At 42.1% G+C, this 26,116-nt stretch overlaps 1 protein-coding gene across 3 annotated transcripts in view; it reads right to left on the bottom strand.

Moving 5' to 3' along the window:
• Positions 1–378: 378 nt before the first annotated feature.
• Positions 379–26,116, bottom strand: part of snphb (syntaphilin b) — a 40,911-nt gene continuing 15,173 nt past the window's right edge. The window contains exons 1-5 of one of the 3 annotated variants that reach the window (XM_075476215.1): positions 22,032–24,625; positions 16,504–16,683; positions 15,885–15,992; positions 14,391–14,537; positions 379–14,287 (exon numbers count right to left, since the gene is read on the bottom strand). In XM_075476215.1, the coding sequence (XP_075332330.1) occupies positions 12,289–14,287; positions 14,391–14,537; positions 15,885–15,992; positions 16,504–16,683; positions 22,032–22,240 (2,643 nt within the window). In that variant the 5' untranslated portion in view covers positions 22,241–24,625 and the 3' untranslated portion in view covers positions 379–12,288. Of the gene's footprint in view, positions 14,288–14,390; positions 14,538–15,884; positions 15,993–16,503; positions 16,684–22,031; positions 24,626–26,116 lie in introns of those variants that run through there. The other 2 variants (XM_075476216.1, XM_075476217.1) reach the window with 2 other exon arrangements.

Below are 26,116 nucleotides of genomic sequence, written 5' to 3'. Positions count from 1 at the left end.
GCAGCAAGTCATTCAAGGAAACAGACAGTGGAGCGAGGCTTCTACATAAAAACTACAGAAAGATGCTGATGTTAAAAGTGTGTTTGCACAACAAATGTTATGGCACTTTCATTCATATGGCAGCACATTAAAATAAAACTGAATGCTAAAAGCTATACACTACTTTTGAATTAATTTTTGGATTTTGCGTACAAATGCAATTAATTGTGATTAATCGGAAATCATGTGATTAATTAGATTAAACATTTTAATCGTTGCCCAGCCCTAATTTTTACCTGTGTGAGTTTGCAATAAATGCAACAAATGATTCAAGAAACGAAGCCAAAGACGGAAAAGACAAACACACAGATGAAGACGACAGGAAGGTTTCCTCCATGCTGTTTAATATAGAGGATTTATTTTCTCTCTCATACAGAGTGGTGGGAGACGTAGCCAGTGATGTCTTCTACTGTACACACTACTGTTGCCATTAAAATAGTTATTTTACATGACGTTAGCCGAAGAAAATTTAAAGATGTCAGCTTCATTTCTATACAAGGCATTGAATGTCTGCAGGATGTTCAAAGAACTCGACCTCTGTTATACATCAGCGTCACACAGGATGGGGCGGACACAAAGCAACAAATCTTTCTTAACATTCAAATAGTTTGCCAAACATTCGCACCCCTGCATGTTTCCAGGAGAAACAACCAGCATCCCACAGCATCATTCGAGCGTATCGAGCCACCGTTTAGAACATTCTCAGGAAGAAATGCAAATGAGACAATTTTGCACAACTGCACTGTAACGAATTGCTGTATATTTACGATGGATTTACAACAGTATCTGACTGTATTTTACAATAATTATAAAATACTGTTGAATATTCATCCCTCACATGTAAATTAACAGTTAAATCTACATGAACAATACCAGTAGATAACTGTAATTTAACAGCATAAAACAGTATTTGTAATGAATTGCTGTCCAAATCCAAAATACGTTATTATTACTGTTAAATAAATCACGGTAGATGCGCTGTAAAATTACTAAAACACCGTCATGTACTGTAATCCAAAAAACAGTATTATACTGTTTGATAAATTAAAATATTGTAAAAATTGTTAAAATAAATAACAGTAGTTGCACTGTAAAATAACAGTAAAATACTGGCGTCCCTGCTGCCAGTATTTTACTGTTATTTTACAGTTTTTTACAGTGTGGCAACTAAAAAGAAAAGCTTTCCTAATGTCAGTGGAATCAAACACAGCAGAAGGGGGTTCCGTGCCTCTCTTCAAAGCCTCTAATCATTTTATAACCATCTAAAAGTGGTCCTCATCTGTCTCCGCCTCTCCTTCTTACAGTGGCAGATAACAGATCCGTGCAAGGGCTTTACATAAAAAATTACGTCAGGTTTAGTAAAACGTATGCACAGCCAAGCCGAGCGAAATTTCCACAGAGAACATCCTAATGGTGAAAGATCCCAAAACTCAATGGTATACGCTGCCCAGAACATCGTCGGTACACATCTGCAGAGCGACAGCGTTGAGGATGAGGCGTCCGCGGACCGCTACCATGTGTGCTGCTTTTGTCTGAGCAGCATGCTAATTCCCTTTGCCTTTAGAATCATGTCTCATTGCTCTCTGAGAGCTGCCCTTTCTTTGCCATTGTGAAAAATAAACTTTTATGAAGTATAACCATCACTGATCCGTTCATTCAGATCATGTGAACATTGAAAATGAAGCATATGCAAGTCATTCATTTGTTGTTTTCCTTCATGAAAGATTTCAGGCAGCTATTCTGATTATGCAAGAATATTTCTTTTGATGTACTCTACATGAATAATTTGGGGGGGGCGGGGGGGTCCTTCTGAATTCTGACAAAGACTGAAGAATATAATCAATCAGTCTCCACCATAAACTGCTCAGACACAACCTCACACTACAGCTCAGGGGAAGAAAATAAGAAAAATCACAGGTACAGTTTTTCAACACTAATATGGAAACCGTGGGATTTTCCTTGGCGCCACAATAATCTGGAATAAAGAAAACTCTGATTAAGTCCTGTAATTGCAAAGACTGTCTGGAGGAAGGTGGAACCATCTACTGAAACACTCAACAAGGGACATTATTGAACTCCAATTATCCAAAACACAGAGAATGCAGCAAGACAAGGGCGAGAAAAGCCTCGTGAGGATGAATGTTGTCAAACCACAGCTGGTTTGGATGATTATTACAGGTGAATACAGTGTGATGCATACAGGCCCGTCTAAACATCTGTTAGAAACACTTTCACACATAAGACAAGAAACTACAGAGAAAACAAACGGCTGTTTTTGGGGTTCGTTTTTTGCATAATAATAAGTTGTGTGTCAAAAATGTTATTATTAATATGACTTATGCACACAAATCCAGACATCATTGTACACAAAGGACATAAAATGATAAGCTGAGTGCACACGATCACTTAAGAAAACAATATGGAAAGAATGAACAAGGCAATAACCCTTTTCAAAAAGATGAACTACTGTTTATACATAGTATATTAAATGATTACAAGCAGGAATAAGATGATTTTTGTAAAAAAAAAAAAAAAAAAAGGTGTTTGGAAGTTTGAACTCTAGAGAATTCCTGTGTTTCTGCATAAAGTTGAAGAAACATCTTCAGATTTTTATTCAAGTCCCCCCCCAAAAATGAGGAGAATTAAATGAAACAAATTGGTCTAAAAGTTTATACTTGGTGTAAAAGGCCTGTTAGCCTGTGTGGACGTGTCAGATTGTTGACTGTTGATCAGCTCCATGCAGACACAGGGAGGTATTTTAACCCATTCCTCAGTCCAAAGCAGCTTCAACTCAGGGGTGTTTTCTCACTTCTGGTCTCCACACATTTCTATTGGACACATGTGACCTTTATTAATCTTTAACCATTATTTGGTGGAATTACTCGTGTGCTAGTAAGACGATGCCACATGCAAAAGAGGAAAAAACTAAACTTTTTGTGTTGTCATTACCTTGTACACTCAAGTTGTGGAAGTTTCAAGGATGGAAAAACAAAGTGTCAAGACTTCAGAGGCTTTGTAATTCAGTAATAAGACATTTCATTAAATTGGGACACAACTTTACAAAAAGGGGCTCGATAAAATTAAATGATCACAGCCCAACATACGTTGTGCATAGAAGTAAACAAAAGATAAATACTGCTTCTCACAACACATCCAAACCTTTTATTACTGCCTCACAAGTCGGCTAAATGTAACCTCTTTTCCTTCGATCAATCACCAAGCGTTCATCACAATAGGCTGCGTTTAATGACAGCAGGAGGCTAACAGTTCTGATACAGTAATAATCGTTCACATGACTTTCATCGTTAGACATTTTGTTGTACAGTACATCCCACATTCCAACCCCTGCTCCCTCAAAGGGGGGGCAGTATATGGCTTCTTTTAAAACAGGACATTGCTTCAGCCTCTTCATCCACTTTATATTTCATACAGGCAGGCAACAGGAGCACATTAAGTACAAACGAGTAGTGATAAGGGAAGGTGATAGAGGGGCAAACAGAGACAGCCCTGTGTGTCTCAAAGACATTCATTCAGTCTTTTCATGGATTTCATTAACAGACAGGAGTTATGATTGTCATTGACATCTGACAATAAAACTATTCAACCACAGAGCGTAAGCTCTGCTCATCCGCTACCAACAGCACTTTAGATATTACCATTATTGTGGATAGTTTTTACAATGTGGACCGCACATAAATATATTGTTATGGTGTTTTTTAAGGGTCTATCAGAAATGTTTGCTTCATTTTTGCCCTAAACATTATCCGAACTGTATAAAACGTAACTGACACTGCGCAGCAACAGAACAATCAGGCAGAACTATGCGGACAAACAACACGTTGGACGCACATACAATCTCAACTTCAAGTAATTGCTTAAAATTCATAAAGTGAACAATAGTGCAAAATATGTCAAAGGGTAGGAAGTCGTGTAAATATTCAACAACAAGAGCAATTCAGTGTCAGAAAATTCTTCTGAAGTTTTGGATCTATGTTTGACTCGGGAGGCTCCGACAAATCTTGATTTTACAGCTGCTTCATGGACAGACGATGACTTTAACTGAAAGGCCCCTGGGTTAGGGTTAGGGTAAAAACAGCTGCTTCATGGACAGACGATGACTTTAACTTAAAGGCCCCTGGGTTAGGGTTAGGGTTAGGGTTAGGGTAAAAACAGCTGCTTCATGGACAGACGATGACTTTAACTTAAAGGCCCCTGGTTAGGGTTAGGGTTAGGGTAAAAACAGCTGCTTCATGGACGGATGATGACTTTAACTGAAAGGCCCCTGGGTTAGGGTTAGGGTAAAAACAGCTGCTTCATGGACAGACGATGACTTTAACTTAAAGGCCCCTGGGTTAGGGTTAGGGTTAGGGTAAAAACAGCTGCTTCATGGACGGATGATGACTTTAACTTAAAGGCATGGGTTAGGGTTAGGGTTAGGGTAAAAACAGCTGCTTCATGGACAGATGATGACTTTAACTGAAAGGCCCCTGGGTTAGGGTTAGGGTTAGGGTAAAAACAGCTGCTTCATGGACAGACGATGACTTTAACTTAAAGGCCCCTGGGTTAGGGTTAGGGTTAGGGTAAAAACAGCTGCTTCATGGACGGATGATGACTTTAACTTAAAGGCATGGGTTAGGGTTAGGGTTAGGGTAAAAACAGCTGCTTCATGGACAGATGATGACTTTAACTTAAAGGCATGGGTTAGGGTTAGGGTTAGGGTAAAAACAGCTGCTTCATGGACAGATGGTGTCTTTAACTTAAAGGCCCCTGGGTTAGGGTAAAAACAGCTGCTTCTTGGACAGACGGTGTCTTTAACTTAAAGGCCCCTGGGTTAGGGTTAGGGTAAAAACAGCTGCTTCATGGACAGATGGTGTCTTTAAATTAAAGGCCCCTGGGTTAGGGTTAGGGTTAGGGTAAAAACAGCTGCTTCATGGACAGACGATGACTTTAACTTAAAGGCCCCTGGGTTAGGGTTAGGGTTAGGGTAAAAACAGCTGCTTCATGGACAGACGGTGTCTTTAACTTAAAGGCCCCTGGGTTAGGGTAAAAACAGCTGCTTCTTGGACAGACGGTGACTTTAACTTAAAGGCCCCAGGGTTAGGGTTAGGGTAAAAACAGCTGCGTCATGGACAGATGATGACTTTAAGTTAAAGGCCCCTGGGTTAGGGTTAGGGTTAGGGTAAAAACAGCTGCTTCATGGACAGACGATGACTTTAACTTAAAGGCCCCTGGGTTAGTGTTAGGGTTAGGGTAAAAACAGCTGCTTCTTGGACAGACGGTGACTTTAACTTAAAGGCCCCTGGGTTAGGGTTAGGGTTACGGTAAAAACAGCTGCTACATGGACAGACGGTGACTTTAACTTAAAGGCTCCTGGGTTAGGGTTAGGGTAAAAACAGCTGCTTCATGGACAGACGGTGACTTTAACTTAAAGGCTCCTGGGTTAGGGTTAGGGTAAAAACAGCTGCTTCATGGACAGATGATGACTTTAACTTAAAGGCCCCTGGGTTAGTGTTAGGGTTAGGGTAAAAACAGCTGCTTCATGGACAGATGATGACTTTAACTTAAAGGCCCCTGGGTTAGGGTTAGGGTTAGGGTAAAAACAGCTGCTTCATGGACAGATGATGACTTTAACTGAAAGGCCCCTGGGTTAGGGTTAGGGTAAAAACAGCTGCTTCTTGGACAGACGGTGTCTTTAACTTAAAGGCCCCTGGGTTAGGGTTAGGGTAAAAACAGCTGCTTCATGGACAGATGGTGTCTTTAAATTAAAGGCCCCTGGGTTAGGGTTAGGGTTAGGGTAAAAACAGCTGTTTCATGGACAGACGATGACTTTAACTTAAAGGCCCCTGGGTTAGGGTTAGGGTTAGGGTAAAAACAGCTGCTTCATGGACAGACGGTGTCTTTAACTTAAAGGCCCCTGGGTTAGGGTAAAAACAGCTGCTTCTTGGACAGACGGTGACTTTAACTTAAAGGCCCCTGGGTTAGGGTTAGGGTTACGGTAAAAACAGCTGCTTCATGGACAGACGGTGACTTTAACTTAAAGGCCCCAGGGTTAGGGTTAGGGTAAAAACAGCTGCGTCATGGACAGATGATGACTTTAAGTTAAAGGCCCCTGGGTTAGGGTTAGGGTTAGGGTAAAAACAGCTGCTTCATGGACAGACGATGACTTTAACTTAAAGGCCCCTGGGTTAGGGTAAAAACAGCTGCTTCTCGGACAGATGGTGACTTTAACTTAAAGGCTCCTGGGTTAGGGTTAGGGTAAAAACAGCTGCTTCATGGACAGACGGTGACTTTAACTTAAAGGCTCCTGGGTTAGGGTTAGGGTAAAAACAGCTGCTTCATGGACAGATGATGACTTTAACTTAAAGGCCCCTGGGTTAGTGTTAGGGTTAGGGTAAAAACAGCTGCTTCATGGACAGATGATGACTTTAACTTAAAGGCCCCTGGGTTAGGGTTAGGGTTAGGGTAAAAACAGCTGCTTCATGGACAGATGATGACTTTAACTGAAAGGCCCCTGGGTTAGGGTTAGGGTAAAAACAGCTGCTTCATGGACAGACGGTGTCTTTAACTTAAAGGCCCCTGGGTTAGGGTTAGGGTAAAAACAGCTGCTTCATGGACAGATGATGACTTTAACTTAAAGGCCCCTGGGTTAGGGTTAGGGTTAGGGTAACAACAGCTGCTTCTTGGACAGATGATGACTTTAACTTAAAGGCCCCTGGGTTAGGGTTAGGGTAAAAACAGCTGCTTCATGGACAGACGGTATCTTTAACATAAAGGCCCCTGGGTTAGGGTTAGGGTAAAAACAGCTGCTTCATGGACAGACGGTGACTTTAACTTAAAGGCCCCTGGGTTAGGGTTAGGGTTAGGGTAAAAACAGCTGCTTCTTGGACAGAGGGTGTCTTTAACTTAAAGGCCCCTGGGTTAGGGTAAAAACAGCTGCTTCATGGACAGACGGTGTCTTTAACTTAAAGCCCCCTGGGTTAGGGTTAGGGTAACAACAGCTGCTTCATGGACAGATGATGACTTTAAGTTAAAGGCCCCTGGGTTAGGGTTAGGGTTAGGGTAAAAACAGCTGCTTCATGGACAGATGATGACTTTAACTTAAAGGCCCCTGGGTTAGGGTTAGGGTTAGGGTAAAAACAGCTGCTTCATGGACAGATGATGACTTTAACTGAAAGGCCCCTGGGTTAGGGTTAGGGTAAAAACAGCTGCTTCATGGACAGACGGTGTCTTTAACTTAAAGGCCCCTGGGTTAGGGTTAGGGTAAAAACAGCTGCTTCATGGACAGATGATGACTTTAACTTAAAGGCCCCTGGGTTAGGGTTAGGGTTAGGGTAACAACAGCTGCTTCTTGGACAGATGATGACTTTAACTTAAAGGCCCCTGGGTTAGGGTTAGGGTAAAAACAGCTGCTTCATGGACAGACGGTATCTTTAACTTAAAGGCCCCTGGGTTAGGGTTAGGGTAAAAACAGCTGCTTCATGGACAGACGGTGACTTTAACTTAAAGGCCCCTGGGTTAGGGTTAGGGTTAGGGTAAAAACAGCTGCTTCTTGGACAGAGGGTGTCTTTAACTTAAAGGCCCCTGGGTTAGGGTAAAAACAGCTGCTTCATGGACAGACGGTGTCTTTAACTTAAAGGCCCCTGGGTTAGGGTTAGGGTTAGGGTAAAAACAGCTGCTTCATGGACAGACGGTGTCTTTAACTTAAAGCCCCCTGGGTTAGGGTTAGGGTAACAACAGCTGCTTCATGGACAGATGATGACTTTAAGTTAAAGGCCCCTGGGTTAGGGTTAGGGTTAGGGTAAAAACAGCTGCTTCTTGGACAGACGGTGTCTTTAAATTAAAGGCCCCTGGGTTAGGGTTAGGGTTAGGGTAAAAACAGCTGCTTCTTGGACAGACGGTGACTTTAACTTAAAGGCCCCTGGGTTAGGGTTAGGGTTAGGGTAAAAACAGCTGCTTCTTGGACAGATGGTGTCTTTAAATTAAAGGCCCCTGGGTTAGGGTTAGGGTTAAGGTAAAAACAGCTGCTTCTTGGACAGACGGTGACTTTAACTGAAAGGCCCCTGGGTTAGGGTAAAAACAGCTGCTTCATGGACAGACGGTGTCTTTAACTTAAAGGCCCCTGGGTTAGGGTAAAAACAGCTGCTTCTTGGACAGACGGTGACTTTAACTTAAAGGCCCCTGGGTTAGGGTTAGGGTAAAAACAGCTGCTTCATGGACAGATGATGACTTTAACTTAAAGTGGGCACAGGAGTGTAAAAGACCAGCGACCCCTTCTACAGCATACAGGAGGAAGACGTGCTGTACAATCTGAAAACTTTGTAGTCCTTGCAGTCATTTTACATCTCTCTGCAGTTGTTTTGTGTCTTTTTTGTAGTAGTTTTGCTTTCCTTTAACATCTTTTATTGTTTAAAGTCCTTGCAAAGTTGCTGTTTCTTTGTGTTCTTTCTTGTCGTCAGTTTTTGTTTTTTCTTAAATCTCTTCGAGGTTGTCTTGTCGACGACGTATGGTTATCTTTGTGCAGCTTTTCTGTGTCTGCATCCATCTGTTATTATCTCTTTATAATTACCTCCCTGTATCTTTTTTTCAGAGCTTTCAATCATTTTTTTCTTTTAGTTAGTTCTTTTGTCAATTTCTTGCCAGTGTTTGTATGCAGGGCTTAAGTGAGTAATACAGTAACTGGGCTGAAAAAGGAATCCACAGTTTCCATATGGACACCGTGTGCGTTACCCACACTGGTTTTGCTCTAGTGCATGGGTTCTGAATGAGAATGGGCTCAAAATGGACACCTTATCTGGGCAAACCCAGGTGGGCAACTTCCATGGGACCAATGTGGAACAACATAGGCCAAGTTTTTAAGCTAATTTCTTTCCCACTTAGGCCGATTTCAGACCAGAGCGTGGCGTGCCGGCAGCGAAACGACGTTAGTCTTACGCCGGTTATCAGGCGGTGTGTTCAACTTGGCTTTTCACACCGGACAGTCCGCGGCCGCGGTAGTTCTGCTCCAGCCCTGTCTGCATTCCCCATTCATTTCAACGGGACACTGCCGGCCGCCGCCGTCCAAATTCCGCTCGAGTTCTATTTTCCAAAAGCAGCGCGGGACGGAGGCGTCTCCGCGCCGCTACCGCCCGACTACCGCCGCGTCGGTGTGCAAGGACAGATCTGTTTCCATATATTTTCACCTCCGCCGGTGAAAATCGCTTCTGTTCCGCCACGCTTTGCCGCCCTGGTCTGAAATGGCCCTTAGGATTTAAATTGGGAATCCTGATTTTCAACGTTTCAGCAACAGTACTGTTGATGCTAACAGTCACTTCAAGAAAATGTTCTGACTTCTTCCTATTACACAAAAAGTTCGATGAATGAGATCAACAAACAGTAGAAATAGCACATGGACACAAAGAAAAAGAAATCAATCGAAAAATGCAACCAAATATCTTCTCGTGTACATTTACAGGGTCCATTAAAACGTCACGCTCAATGTTTAGAAAATGCTTTGAGGGTGATTCTTTCTAAAGAAATGAAGCTGCTTTATTTGCAGTGACAGACTAACTCTTGTACAGTGGATTTGAGGTACACGCTACTAGAGTGACAGTTAAAGACTACACCACAAGAGCTTTAAGTTTAGCAGAAATATACAGCACAGATCACAGACTAAACACAGCTCACCTCCTTCAGATCTACATTAAGGTGTCAAACTGAGTTTCTACATTTTGATCATCGTATGACTTCTCTATCGATCAACGAGAAAGATTCATTTTGAACGAGTTCAGTGTGAGTTTTCTTTGAGTCCAAGCTTCAGGGCTCAAGAACCAACTGTATGATTATGTATAGAAAATATTCCACCCTGAACTCTCATATGCATGTTGCGCATTGAACACTTCCTCAGAGCTAAAAAACAAAGAAAACATGAAATGACACACATTTAAAAAAAGAAGAAGAAGGTATTGTTCCAGTCCATTTCTTCACATAAAACTCCAACTTTTTACACTTTCATTTTGTTTGAATAATTTAGTTTGTGATCTCTGGACAGAACTTAGCTAACCTCAAACTAACGGTGACTTCATATTTGACCCGCTGATATAAGTGTGGTGTCGATCAGTTCATCAAACACCGTAAGCTTTCCCATCAGTGCTGAATTATTCGTTTTATATGTTTTGGAAAGCTGTGACAGAGACAAATTGTGTGGGCTTTAGCTGCACATTCAAGCTCCAACATGGAAAAGACAAAAGGAAAACCTGTTCAGTTGGTTAGAGATTTAATCCCAACACTCTTAGGGTAGAAACACAGCCAACGGGACAAAGCAGGCCGAATCACCAGCTATCACATCCCTTTTTGTACGGTTTTCTGGATAAGCAATTGTAGGAAATAGCACTTCCAACTGCAAAGTCAATTGAAAAGAAAGCTGAAATAGACGTTTCTTTTTAAACTAAAGGTCCCGTATGTAGGATTTAGAGATGTCGAATGGGACACATTGCAACCAATTGAATGAACCCAAACTATTGTATCCACAAAAACAGGAAAGATCTGCCTCAGAGCAAATGTTTGGGTTGTTGGGCGGAGGGCCGAAGGTTATCCCGTCTTTTCAAAATCCTCACTCCGAGGTAATAAACCACTCATATTTATACGATTCCACACGATTGACGGCGTAATTATGAACATTTTATTGCATTTTGGCCCGTATTTAGTGTTGAATATGACACACTGCTCGACATCCTAGTCAAAGATCTGATCTCTTTGAATGCTTTTAAATCCAAATTGAAAGATCGAGTCGTTGTTTTAGCTGCAATTGTTGTTGATTTTATGATTTGTACCTTTGTACTTTTAGCCTTTTTTGTTGTTGTAATATTATCTGAGTGCCGTGTCTGTTTTGATTGACGTGTTCTTTGTTTGTGCTGCTGTTCTGTCTTGGCCAGGACTTCCCTTGAAAAGGAGATTTTTAATCTCAATGGGACCCTTTTCCTGGTTAAATAAAGGTTTGATAAAAAAAATAATCCTCCCTAAGGCTAACTCATCAGGACCACTTGGTGGCAATAATGGCTCCTGATTTCCAAGACGGAAAGTTAATTCTGGAAGAGTCAGATTTCCAACCCTGAAAAGTCAGAGGAACCTCACCAGCCCTGACCTCAAACTCTAATATGGCTGCTCAGGACATAAACAGTAGTGACAGCTGCATTAATAAACAGTTGGCATCCAGTTAGGTCAGCTGTACCCAGAGTAACATTCAACTTCTCAGTGAACATGCTGCCACTAAAGAGCGCGATCAGCTGATCACTAAAGCAGCGATCTACTCCTGCACAACAGATCTTTATCCGTCAGTAACTGAGAGTTTTCCCTTTTCGTCCTACTTGATCACCTGTGATGTTACCAAAGAGGGCTAAAGGCTACAAAAATGACAAAACATAAAATGTATCTCAGGATCGGGGAACCACAACCATGAAAATCTCAGCTGAATCAGACTATCCAGACAAAAAAAATAAGCCGACTCATAAATTTAGAACGATTCTGGGTTATTGTCTGTACACTTTGCACCTGACATACACAGAAACATCCCGAGGAGTCAGCTCAACTGATCTGGACCTTTGATGGCTTTGTTGAGGCAGCCGCACAGGGTTGGCTGTGTTTTTACCTTCAGAACATACCTGAGTTCTCCGTATACATTGTTCTTTCTTGACAGTAGATAAGTTACGTCTGGCTTTTTGCAGATGTCAAAGGACAACGGAAAGTTTGTGCAGTCATAAGTTAGAGTGGATCTTTCCACTGTCATTGGTCGATGTGCAGAGTCCTGTGTTGTAAATTGGTTATACATGTACACACTCTTATACATACATATTGTATTTATGCACACATTCACTAAACATGATCATTGGTACATGTCCTAACTGATAGTTGACAGATCAATGAACATTTTCCCTGCATTTAAGAACAAAAAAACAATCACCTTCAAACATCCAACTGTTTATCATTCATTTCAAGCAGCCCGTTCAGTATGCACAAGCCAGTAGACAAATAATTTTGGTAGCAACAGCAAGGACCATTTAGTGGGAGATTATGAGGAGCAGGACCAAACAGAACAGAGTTGAGCGGTCAGAGATCTTCATCCCTGATGCACATTTTTATTTCTTGTTCCAAACACTCCTCGAAGCTATCAACCTGCTGAAGAGGGTAAGTTCTTGCTCTTACCCTCCTTGCATTTTATTAATCTCCAGACCCAGAGGAGAAGTCGTAGTTAAGGACCACAGTGGTGATGACCTCTTATATCTGTGATCCCCCCAGGTCTCCCCCGCCCGCGGGGTAATGCCTTAACCCACCTCCCCTGCGAAGTGAGTGCAGGGCCACAGTGCAACAGCCTCTCAGAAGCGACCCTATATGATACATTGGCTGTCCATTTCGGACCGGACCGCGGCAGAGCCACGCCACCGTCGGAACCACAGGAATGGCCACCGCGAGCAGATCAACAAGGAAGTGCCGACTCCAGTAGCTTTTTTGGACTTTCCCAGAGTCTGAAGAATCTTCGTCCTCTGAAGCAGCGCCCCCCGTGGCCTGTTCTTCTTTAGTTTCATCTTCATCATCATCTTCAACGGGCACTTCCACAACTGTGACACCGGCTATCTCCTCGTGGGAGGTAGATCTCCTTGGTTGGGACGTGTGAGGCCGTTCTGCACCCGGAGATAAGCTAGCGCAGCTTGGACTCAGCTCAGTTTGTGTCTGGGTGGATCCTGCTGATAGAACAACCTCTTGCTGCCCGTCCACCACCACCAGGTTCTTGGGTGTTGTTTCACCTTGGCTGCTGTCTCCACAGCATACACTGAACTTAAGCTCATCCTGTGTCTCTGGTGACGTACCCACAAATTCACACAGTTTTTCTTGTGGTTCCGCCTCTTCAGCACCTTCACCTTCCACCTCCACCTGCTGTCCCTCCCCTGCCTGTCGGATCAAAGTTGTTTCCGCTTGCTCCTCTGTTGCAGAATCTTCTTTCTCTCCCTTCTCTTTCTCCTGTTTTTCCTCTTCCTCAACTCCATCCTTTTCCTTACTCCAAGGACTCTCCATGGAGAACGCTACGGTGGCAGACCGTGGTAAAGGAGGGACAAGCGGTGTTTTGGACAATGGAATTGGCTCTGTGGCTGTGCTCATGACTGTCGCTGTAGTCCCTGAAGTCGTGGTGGTGATGGAGTCTAGATCCTCCTCCCCCTCATCAGACATCCAGGTGGAGGTGGGGCTGCAGGCCTGAGAACGGAAAGTGCGTTGCTCTGCAATAGTATCCAGATCAGACGGGTACCCTGCTGTTGCAGGGATAGGACAGCTCTCAGTCTGAATTCCTGTTTCTCTCAAGGAGTGCAGGTACAAGTGGTGGTGGGACAAGCAGGGGTGGCTCATGCAACTCATTCCACTCAGGCTGCATCGAAAGGGTGCCAGCCGGTCGCCTGTGCACAGCTTCTCGTAGGTGGAGGAGTGCGGCATCGTGTGTGGCACTGGGTGGGACATACTGTGAGGGAAAGAATGTGGTAAAGTGTGGGAGTAAGTGTGAGGCAGAGAGTTGGGCAGGGAGTTGGGTAGAGAATTGGGTAGAGAATTGGGAAGAGAATGGGGCAAAGAGTGGGCAAAGGTCTGTGTGTAGGAGTTAAGTAAAGACGCTGTTTCCTCAGAGAGGAAGGCGGCTTCCAGCAGCAGGTCGGCCCGGCTGGGAACGCTGTTCTCTCCACAGCACACAAAACCGCTATCCTGGGTCCCTTCACCTGAAAGACAAGGAAAGTCTGTACCGCTACCATTTCGGTCTGCCAGTGCCTGATCGCTAAGCTTGGTGTAGGTGGAGCTCCGAGTCAGAGAACGGGCTGGAGAGCCGTCGCATGAGCAAGAGCCTCGCCCTCTTATTGTGAGTTTGGGCGCTCCCCCAGGACTCTCCCCTGAAACAGATGCTGGTGCTGAACCCCCAACACGGGTTCTACAGCTTGATATGGCTTCCCCCTCCTTTGCTAATCCCGCCTGTGCCAACTCCATGCTGAGCAAAAGGTTTTCCAGCTTGTGGTTCTGAGTGTTGATGTCCTGGAAGTACTTCTGGACCCCCACGTCCCCGCTGAGCCCACCGGCATCGCTAAGTCTGTCGCGGACAGTGTCCACAGCCTCTTTCAGCTGCTGGATCTCCTGTCGAGCGTCCTTCAGGGCCAACTGAGCCTCTACGCGGTGACACTCCTCCTCAACCCAGTCCTCCTGCATCCTGTAAAGCTGACCTCGCAGCGAATCAATCTCCGTGTCCCTAAAAGGATGAAAATTGAGAAAAGTGGTCAGAATGTGGAATTTGGAAAAAAAAACTAACTTAAAGCCAACTTTTCAGGCAGTATTGGTGATCAGTATCTCACCTGTCTTGCAGCGTGTTGATGGTCTCTTTAAGCTTTGCTCGCAGATGTCGGATACACACCTCCTTCTGCTGCAGGGGTGTGAGGTACTGCTCTGGTGGAGGGGGGCGAATGCCATGGTTGTCTGTGCACGATGTGTACTTTTGACGTCTAGGACAAACAGGATACAACCAAATGAGAGTAAAGGATAATAAGTTAGGTTTTAAAAGTCATAGGACAGTGTTATCAGACCTAAAGTTTCTGTAAACTATCATCTTAAAATCTCTTCGATCAAGTAAAATGAGGGTCGGTTGAAAGATTACATGAATTAGATTTTGTGCACAGATCAGAAGTCAAGTTGCTATGCTGTAATTCGATGCTTTCAAGGTAATTCATAAGATTTTTATTCCTATTTTAATACAATTTTTCAGTTGGAAACAGCTTGTCCCTGCTGTTGAAAATGATAGTGATTCATTTAAAACAGGGCTGGGCAACGATTAAAATCTTTGATCTAATTAATCACATGATTTCCCTGATTAATCACGATTAATCGCATTTGTACGCAAAATCCAAAAATGAATTAAAAAGTAGTGTATAGCTTTAAGCATTTAGTTTTATTTTAAATGTACTGCCATGTGAATGAAAGTGCCATAACATTTGTTGTGCAAACACACTCTTAACATCAGCATTTTTATGTAGTTTTTATGTAGAAGCCTCGCTCCACTGTCTGTTTCCTTGAATGACTTGCTGCTATCAGTTGTGTGTTTTGCCTTTAAGTGATATTTTAGACTGGAACTACTACGCTGAGAAGACAATTCAACTTGGCAGTGTTTACAGATGACTTTGGTTCTGTCGACTCCGCCGTCTGGAAGAACTTTAAAATGAAAATGGCCGAGTAAAAGTTCCGTACCCTTCTCCAAGTTTGGTGGATCCGCCCATTACTTTCTTTTCTGGTTCCGCAGCAGACAGCAACAGACTTTTACAAAATAAAAGCCTGTGAGCAAAAGACTTTTACAATAATAAAATAGATAATAAAACAGGGGTGTCCGTGGCGTAGTGGGTTGAGCAGGCATCCCGTTTACAAGAGGCTATAGTCCTCGCTGCAGCTGGCCCCGGTTTGAGTACCAAATCGGACGGCCCTGTGCTGCATGTTTCCCCCTCTCACGGCCCCCTGCTTCCTGTCTCTCTGAACTTTCCTATCCATAAAGGCACAAAAGCCCCCCCAAAAAATGAAAAAAATTTAAAAAAACCTGCGTGATAAAATACTTATCGCCATTAAATAATCAACGATTAACGCGATAACAACGAGTTAACTCTCCCAGCCCTAATTTAAAACTTAAGCTGCTGCACTTTTTACACTGTAAAACTATATGTTTTGTCTGTAAACAAGTTGTACAAATGATCTATCTTTAGATTTCAGATTAGATTTGAAAATAGTGCAATCAATCAGTGTATGGGAACTCAAAGAAGATTAAATCCTTCATCGTATAAAAACCCAAGCAGTGTGTGAGGCCTCACCCTTTGGTTGGGCTGCAATCACTGCCCTTACACGAGCCTGAGTTGCTGCCGCTGCTGAGGGAGGGGTTGCCATAGGGATCTCTATTACTGGCTGTGGCCGGTGTCCGCCTGGCCCAAAATAAAAGATAGACATGTTCATCTCTACCTGGTGATGTCATAAAACTACAGTCCAGAGGTCAAGTGAGCTGTTGAGCAAAACCATCATGTAGTTGTTGATGAAAATAGAGATGAAGCAGACTTTAATCCATGTCCGCTAACATGCCGATACAGCACAGATACACACAGACACATCACAAACACAAAGGTCAAAGTGGCTGCGAGCAGACAGCAACTACCGCCTGAGAAACATGAACGCACGCTCCTCTGGGAACTGGCAGTTATGTTGCAGATTTCCAAAAGCAATTCAACACAACAGCAAGAGGCATGCAGGAAAAAAAGAACAAACACAGAGAAAGGAAGGACACAAAAAGGTCAGATTTGACATGGTGGTGTGGAAACAATTATTTTTCCCACAACGTGACATCATGAGACATCGGCAGTTCAAAGGGTTTCATCATTCACATGCTTTAGAGGACCAACACTGATCGGTAGGGTAGAAGAAGAGGGACTCGGGACAGACCGGCAACGAGGGGTGGAGGGAGAGTTTGTTGAACGGCTGTGGCGATCAGGAGACTTTGTAGAGGTGTATCCTTTGGTAGGCGACTTGGTTGGTGCATAGCCTTTAGTTGGGCGCATTGAGACCATATACCCTGTCTCCATGGGAACGTAGTCTAGCTCTATGAACCTGCAGTAGTCAAACCTGACCAGGCAGAGACAAGAGCGTGTTAAATCACAGAGGATGGCACCATGCATCACACCTGAATAATACACTGTGCATGCAGTGAATGCATGCACAGTGTTACTGAGGTGAGGCAAAGCTGTCAGGCTGGTAGCATGTGTTGGCAGGCAGTGCAGATGTCAAATATCAACAAGCACTCAGGCACTGAAGTGGCCCAGGAGAGGTGACTCCCTAAAAGGCCCTGCACTAATAGTCGAGGCTCCTCACTTTGACTGAAAACACTTTGCAGCTATGAGGCCTTTACTGGAAGACGTAAAGTAACACTCTAAAATACAATGTGCAAATGGAGAAAAACCGGTCTGAAGCTCTTTCTGGCAATTCTTTAAAACAGCCTCATCATAGGAGAGCAATTAACTCCAAGCAAGCTTTCAAACAAATATTTCCCCAAGGAGGAAATCTCCTACAAAGATTAGATCATTAAAAACAGACAGATTTTCAACCTGATGAAGAAAGTACAAATGATGGCCATCACAGGGCAACAGAGTGTTTATAGATCTGGGCGGACTTCCTCAGGACACATGGTTGAGTGATGTTTGGGATTATTCATCCATGAAGTGAAAAAGAAAAAGTCTTTCTCTCCAAACCTCATCATAAAAGTCTTTCTTCTTCTGAAGGTTTATAGTCAAATTGAACTCGGCTCTCTCCTTGGCACATGTGAAACAATTAGCTTTGGATGAAAACTGAAGCACTGTAGCCAGAGGTGGGTAGTAACGAGTTACATTTACTCCGTTACATTTACTTGAGTATGTTTTGGAAAAATTGTACTTTTAGGAGTAGTTTTAAATCTCTACACTTTTTACTTTTACTTGAGTAGATTTGTGCAGCAGAAACTGTCCTCTTACTCCGCTACATTAGGCTACAATGAGCTTGTTACTTTTCTTCTTACCTCTTTGGTGTTCTACGCCTCATTATTTTTATCCCCCGCATACGCCTCATTTTAATGTTTTATTCTGACAGAGAGAGACTTCCGCCAAAGGCTCTACCACCTGACTGTGTTCCACCAATCAGACGTAGCCGTGCAGTCTGGTCACGTGACCATACTCAATCTCAGCGGCGGGACGGGTTAGCTTTAGCATTAGCAGTCGTAGCAAACAAACAAAGAAACAGATGAAAAATGTCAGAATCAACGGTGGGAAATGAAGACACAGACGAGGCCTCATACTGTGAGCATGTTTACCTTACAAAGAGTGCAAAACAGCAGCTACATTATGTGTCTTCTGTGTCAACCAAAACAAACGGACATTTCAGCAGAAACTCAACATCTAACTTGAGGAAACATGTAGCGGAAAGTTTCCTAAATTAGTTATTTTTTTCTCCCTGTGGATAGGTTTAATGTTTGTTTTTTAGGTTACATATATTTTAAACATTTCCTAAGTCTCTTATTTTTTATTGAAGTACTTGAATTTAGCTGGATTCATTTTAATTCATTTTATCAATTGGATGAACTCTAATTTGCCTAAAGATGATTATTTAGTATTTTTGTCTGTCTGATTGAATGCTTGTGTTAACAAATAAATCAGACGTTACTCAACATTTACTCAGTACTTGAGTAGTTTTTTTCAGCAAGCACTTTTTTACTCTTACTCAAGTAATTATTTGGACTACTTTTTACTTTTACTTGAGTCATATTATTCTGAAGTAACAGTACTTTTACTTGAGTACAATTTTTGGCTACTCTGCCCACCTCTGACTGTAGCAGACATTTCATGATGTCACACTAAATGTTGCAAAGAGTTTTCAAGGAGACTTCAACTGTTTGCTGTTTGAACAATGCTCAATATCCAACCTCCTGCAGATCCATCGTTGCACCTTAAGACATTGCCACTGTCCTGCTAAAGAAACACATTTTAGTATTGGAGTGCAGGTATATCGGTGGTAGACGGGAAGGGAAGGATTATCTGTGATGGGCAACTTCTGTCAAGACTTTCACTGATTTGCGATACATGTTGTACATACACTGTTCGATAAATAGTCGCATGTTTTGGCTTATCTGAAATTTTAAAAGGTCTTGAACAGAATATGATTGTTGTCCAATCACTGACCTCCACAGTGGGTGGAGGAGGGCACAAGCAGGGCCAGTCAGAGCAACTATGAGCGGTTTGCACACAGGACACGGAAACTACACGCCAAAGCACTCTGTTATCAAAATGACAATTTATTCAAGTCGTAAAGTTCCCAACATACATGCACACATACAAACATCAAGTAAAATACTTCTGTGCATCCATTCATCCATGATACATACATGCATGCTTCCAAAGGGCATTCTAAGATGTATGCTTACATACGTGTAGAGACATTAACATCCATACATACACACACACATTCATGCTCTCATAAATAATAAGTTACTTTCCAACATCTATTCTTACCAACTTACTAAGTTACAAACATTCAAACTTACTAACACACACTTGTGAGAGCTGAATTATGATTTTCTTCACCTTGTCCTCCTTTTAGATTATTTATTTGACGTTCAGACACTGACAGCATTTCCGAACATTCTCCAGTAAACTGGGCATTTAAAGCAACACTAGAGACTTTGGAACGTTTTTCTCTCTTCTCTCGTCGGCATTCTTCTTATTTCCACATTTATTCTTTAATTAATTTCTTCATGTCCTCATTCATTTTCTTATTGCTCCTATTGATCCTTATGGTTGTGATCTTTTCATGATAACAACAAAGAGCAAAAGTCTGCATTCAGCTATCATCTTGCTTTTTTTCTCTGAGCTCTCTTCTGCCATAATATCCAATCTGATGTTTACTGTTATCCCGCGTCTCGCTTGTGCACTTCATTAACCTTATCTGTGATGGTGAAAGTTGTCATTTAGTTGTTAGTGTGATGCAAAAAATGATTCAAGGTTCACACACTTCTCTAGTGTTGCTTTACTGAACCAATAATGCTTAAATAAGTGTATCAAAACATCTCAATATCCGCTTTAATTGTGCCACCGTGCTGAGTCAGCGTGTCCTGTGTGATACAACAAGGGAAGACGCCAGATATTGAAGACTCAATAGTGCTTTGAAGATCAATATATGACAAAAGCCAAGACATTAACAGAGCAGAAACAAGCAAAGGGCAGCAGCTGAAGCAGTGAGCCTGGGGAGTGACAGAAAACACAGCGAAACAGTGTTCAAGGGCTGAATTCATCCATCGGCTGGAATGGAAACCCTGTTGGGCATTTGGGTTTTTATCTGGTGGAGCTGAGCGTCAGGCATTAGTGAGCGTGAGTGGGTGGAGAGCAGGAATACCCCTTTAAGAGACGGAAACTTTGCTCAAGATAAACCACACCTCAGGTTTAGAAGAAGCATATTCTCATTTGAGGTGACGCCGGAGTCTCACAGGATGCTGCTGGGTGAGCAGTGAGTGCTGAACCAGTGATCACTCGTGATCACAGTATGCCTTTACAGTATAAAGGCAAGTGTCTATTCCCACCGTAGCCACTAAACACAACACCATGCTATAAAAATCAACATGAAGGGTACCAGTTTTCTGGTTTGTGTGTTTAAATGAATAAATACACATTAGTGCCACCACATGGTTAGACTCAGAGGTGACAAAACAACACACGCATTTATGCTGAATTTAACAGAAAACTACGAGGTGTAATAATTAAAATGAAAAAAAAACTCAAACAGGATAGGCAGAAATTCACCTTTCTCTGAAAAAAAGTAACCATGCACTGGAAAAAAATTCCCCTCCAAAAATAAGTAAGAAAACAACAAATACGAGACGTTTTTGCTTGAAATAAGCAAAAAAATCTGCCAATGGAACTAGTGAAAATCGGCTTGTCAAGATTTCTTGAAATAAGATGTGATATTTAGGACTTTTGAGATAAAAGTGATCTTGAAATTAGCTTAAAAACCTCTTCAAATGTCAAAAAAGCTTGTTTCATATGAAATCCGACTCAAAACAAGATGTTTTCAAGACTTTTTCATTTGACAAGATATTCCCGATGTATTGTCTTCAAACAAGTCCCTATATCTGGCTGAAATAGTACTTGTTAGGCAGTTGTGTCTTATATTAAGTGTAATGAGATATTTTAACAAGAAATGAGACAAGTATACTTGGTAAGACTTTGATTTTTTCCAGTGTGGCAACCATAATTTAGTATTGTTCAGCTTTGGATTTCTTCAGTTCTGATGTGCCAGAAAGTGGTCACCTTACATCAAAGTCTATACTGTCAGGGGTGTGTGTTTTTAGGGAGGACACGGGTGCGGACTTCAAAGGCAAAAGGGTGATTTATTTCACAAAAAAAACAAAGTAACAAACAAAAGGCGCGGCTGGGCCGGATTCAAAAATCAAAACTATGAACAACAAACAAAAAGACTTGACATGGCAAGGGATAAATAAATACTTAGCTTTGACGAAGGGAACGCAGAACATGGAACATGGAACATGGAACATGGAACATGGAACATGGAACATGGAACATGGAACATGGAACATGGAACATGGAACAAAGGAAACAAGCCAGGAAGGTTAGGTAACGTGGGGTAAGAAACATGGGAAATGGTAGAATCTCAGACCAAACAAAAAGGACTGAGAACATATATAGGGAGTGAACGTGATTGGGACAAGGTGCAGCTGGAGGGGAATAAACAGGTGCAGTGAGTGAACTAATTACCAGGGTGCAGGGAAAACCAAGACATGAACTGACACAAAAACATAACCTAAAACATGAAACTAAAAAACGTGAATCCATGGGTGTGACATATACATAGTAAAGCTAGCAATGACACACTGGAAAAAATACCCCTCCAAAAATAAGTAAGAAAACAACAAATACAAGACGTTTTTGCTTGAAATAAGCAAAAAAAATCTGCCAATACAACTAGTGAAAATCGGCTTGTCAAGATTTCTTAAAGTAAGATGTGATATTTGGGACATTTGAGATAAAAGTGAAAAAATTCAAGATGTATTGTCTTTAAACAAGTCCCTATATCTGGCTGAAATAGAACTTGTTAGGCAGTTGTGTCTTATGTTAAGTGTAATGAGATATTTTGACTAGAAATGTACTTGGTAAGACATAGATTTTTTCCAGTGCAGGCGTCATTGACAAAATAACAGCTGGAAACTTTCAGTAATCCATATTGTGAAAACAATATTGTGTATTTCTACCATTAATATTTCAAATCTAGTTCGAATTGAAAGCTTGACAGGCTGAATAATACGAGAGAAAGCTCAGAAAAAGTGATCTCTGTGCCTTTGTTGGATATTTACTTTGCAGCGTCGGTTTTAGTGGCTACAGTGGAGCTATGGAGCTACGAAGCATGCTCTCTGAGACTATAACTGAAGTATGTCTCACGCAGGGGGCGCAGGCACCGGAATTGCCACTGGTGCCGTGGCCGCTGCTGCAGCTGTCCCCGATCCCGAAGCCGGCTTGGGCACCGGCACGGGAGAGGACGCCAGTATTTGCTGCAAGCGGCGTTTGGGCTGCAGCGCCTTCAGAGGGTTGAATCTGAGAAAGAGGAGAAATGAGAGAGAGGAGGACACCACAGCTACAGACCGAGCCATCTGTGATTATCTTTTGCCAGTCCGATTAAAAACAGTCCCAGCCAATATAAGCAGACAGAGCATTTATTAATCTGTGGCCCGCACATAAACTATAGCCTTTGGCACCTGGACAAAAACACTGATTTCAACACATCTTGGCAGCATACAGATTTTTCAGCCCACCAGCCAATAGCAAGGTCACCCTGGCTCTCAGTTGCATTAAAGCGATGTTTAAACTCAACCACTACAATAAGTCCAAATGTCCAATAATCTTTGGAAACACAAAGTATGACACAAACAGCATCTACTGTTGCAGCGATTGGTTTGCAAAGAGCATCTCTGATCCTGTCAGACAACAGATCTTTCTTATCCTTTAAGCTGTGTCGAGAAACTAGATCGAGGAAGTTCAATAACTGCAGGGGAAAACATGTCGATACTCTCCATAAATCCTGTTACCTGTCTGTGTGTGGGACAGTTTACTCGAGCCGATAGTCTTGTAAATAATACCAAAGCTCTTCCAGGATCCTTCGACTCAATCGATGAATGTGAGGAAACAAACTCTTGTAAAAACATTGACATGAAACGTGACTGCAAAGGGACACAGACAAGAGTCGTAAAAAAAAAAAGAAGTAAAATCAGTTTCCAATGAAAGGGGGGTAAAAATGGGTACACCTTTGCCAGAAATACATATAAACACATGTAAACAGGGGCGGACTGGGGAGAAAAAGTGGCCTCGACAACCATCGGTAAATTAACTCGTTAACTCGAGAAAACAATGATCGTTTTCTCGAGATCTCAAATTAATTATCTCGTTATCACAGGAAAACGGATGGAATAAAATGTATGTATATATGGCCGTTTAGGGCTTCCGTACTGTTATTATATCATAAATCCTTTTAATTTGTCAGGTTGTGAAACCCACATCACTCCATCAATCAATGATCAAACTATCCAAGTGAATAAAGAAAAATAACATCAAACACAAGTTATAACGTTTACTTTGTTAAAAAACTTGAAATATCAAACAAAGCTAGCTTTTACTGCCGCATTGTTTTCGGTTTTGGCTTTCGCGAAACACATTCTGCTGCGATCGCAGTTTGCCTTTTAATTCTTGGGCAGTTTGTTGTTTTTCTTGATGCTTGATGTTGGCATACTCAGCTGCGTGTTTGGTCTCAGAATGCCGACGTAGATCGTACGCTTTGACAACCGCCACCATTTTTTCTCCTTGAAGCACAAACACGTATTCGCCTTCTGTTCTTTGTTTAAACAGAAAAACTGATGCAGATGGAAGGGCATCTGCATCAGTTTTTCTCTCCCTGGACATTTTGGGATCATCATTTGTATTTCTCAATTCCACTTGTTAGGAAAATCGCATCAATTTGGAAACATTGCAGTCCAGTGGCGGGATGCCGTCACTTCGCGCGTAACATAATCGGCATGCATTGTGGGAAATGTAGTTTTCTGTCACTGCACGTATTTGACTTATTGATTTTTAGACAATCAGACCTTTTAAGCTCTCACGGGCCACATAAAGTGACGTGACGGGCCACATTTGGCCCGCGGGCCTTGAGTTTGACGCATATGATTTAGTCACCAATGAACCTAACATGGATGTTTTGGGACAGTTGGAGGAAGCCGGAGTACCCAGAGAGAACCCACGCATACACGGGGAGAACATGCAAACTCCATACAGAAAAGCTCCAGCTGGGAATTAAATCTGGAATCCTCTTGCTATGACAGTGCTAACCACCAGTAACCGCGCAGCCCCATAATAATAATTATATTAACAGATCTCTGCTGCTCAGACACAAATTTAGAGGAATAAATAAAACAACAGACATAAAGATGTCTTCAGACGTGTTTAAATTGGGTCCGTTTATTCTGTCGTCGGTACACCTCAAACGGTAAAAACTTTAGCTGAACTGTAAGAAGACTGCAGGATGTTGCTGCTTCCATTCACCTTTGGTTGTGTGTGACGTGCAAAATGCACATTGACAAAAAAAAAGAAATCACTAATGGACATAAAACAATAGAATGAAAAGGAACAGATCCTGCAGGGGTTTCTTCTCCACTTTGATTTTTTTTTTCCCCCCACAACTTCTGCATCACAGCTGCAGAAATTCGGCTTGAATTGATAAATTTGTTTAGAACGCCTTAAAATTACACCTGAATCTGAACAAGAGTCCCTAAAACAGCTGGTTGAATCGAGGGAAATGTGTGTGGAAATGTTTCATCTCTGTCCCTGACCCCTTACCTTAACTTTAACCATAATAACCGAATGGCTAATTTCTACGGAAGCCCAGAGCGGACGTGGTACGTATAAACTTTTTTTTGATGGTTTTCTCGAGATAACGAGTTCATTTATCGATGGTTTTCGAGGCCACGAGATGACTGTCTTTTCTTGAATGCTCATGATCAGTTTCTCAGTGTTCTTAAAGCCTTTAAAAGATCGGACTCGAGCTGAAAAAAAGAACCCGACATAGATCAACGCATCAGATTTTACTTCTGATGCGTCGCATCAGATTTTACTTCGAGGTCTAACAGGCTGAAATTACAACTTGTTTGTCTTGTAGAGATAACTTTCATATCAGCCCGCGTCATTTAAGGAGACGGCCGGCTTGACTGCAGCTCAATAGGCGTTTACACCAAAGTGATCCTGCTGATATAGTCAACTTCATCAGTGACCAGCTGAGGGGACCAGGCCGTCTCCATGGTTACCGAATGATGCATGAGAGGTGCCATTATGTCATTATCTCGAGAAAACGATATTGGTGTGATTGGTGTGTGTTGAACCTGATTCCATTCTTCAAATGCTTGTCACACCAGCGAGATTTACTTTGTGCATTTTCACAGCAGAACTGTTACACAAACGCTCCACATTCCATGTTTGATTCACACTGGAAAAAATCTAAATCTTACCAAGTATATTTGTCTCATTGAGTATCTCATTACACTTAATATCAGACACAACTGCCTAACAAGTATCATTTCAGGCAGATATAGGGACTTGTTTTAATACAATACAGATTGAATATCTTGTTAAGTGAAAAAGTCTTGAAAACAAATTGTTTTGAGTCATATTTCATATGAAACAAGCTTTTTTTCATTTGAAGAGGTTTTTAAGCTAATTTCAAGATCACTTTTATCTCAAAAGTCCCAAATATCACATCTTATTTCAAGAAATCTTGACAAGCCGATTTTCACTAGTTCCATTGGCAGATTTTCTTGCTTATTTCAAGCAAAAAAGTCTTGTATTTGTTGTTTTTTTTACTTATTTTTGGAGGGGCATTTTTTCCAGTGAGTTTTCAAGGAAAGGGGGGTAAAAATGGATACACCTTTGCCATAAATACATATAAACATATATAAAAAGGGGCGGACTGGGGAGAAAAAGTGGCCTCGAAAACCATCGGTAAATTAACTCGCTATCTCGAGAAAACGATCAAAAAAAAGTACCACGTCCGCTCTGGGCTTCCGTAAATTTCAACCCTAAACCTTACTCTAACCTCTTGTAAAGCCATGGTTGAAGAACCTTAACCTTGGAATATAAAGACACAAATACAGAGCACCCAGCTGTATGCCACTGGGGCTGAAGACAAAGAGTCCAGGTCCAGAGTATATGCTGAGCCACAACAAAAAAAAGTCTGCAGGAAAAAATGTGCAATGCATCAGAACTCTTACTGCATCAGTGCAGCTGGGCCCTCGTGCTGAGGGACACATACAGATATTTATCCAACATCTCACTGCAAGGCTCTCTGCAGGAAAAGTTGTTGACAGAGCGTCCTGCACTGACCTTCAGTAAGACCTTCAGCTGCATTGGAAGCTTTAAGCTTCATGCCCTTCAGGTGTGGATTGCGATGTTGCCTTTTTAATGAGGTCACACTCTGCTTTTTGGGTGCA

Source organism: Odontesthes bonariensis, chromosome 10 (genome assembly GCF_027942865.1).
Source record: "Odontesthes bonariensis isolate fOdoBon6 chromosome 10, fOdoBon6.hap1, whole genome shotgun sequence".
Classification (NCBI taxonomy): Eukaryota; Metazoa; Chordata; class Actinopteri; order Atheriniformes; family Atherinopsidae; genus Odontesthes; species Odontesthes bonariensis.
The sequence above is the reverse complement of the archived record's forward strand: the minus strand, read 5'-3'. Positions and strand labels throughout refer to the sequence as shown.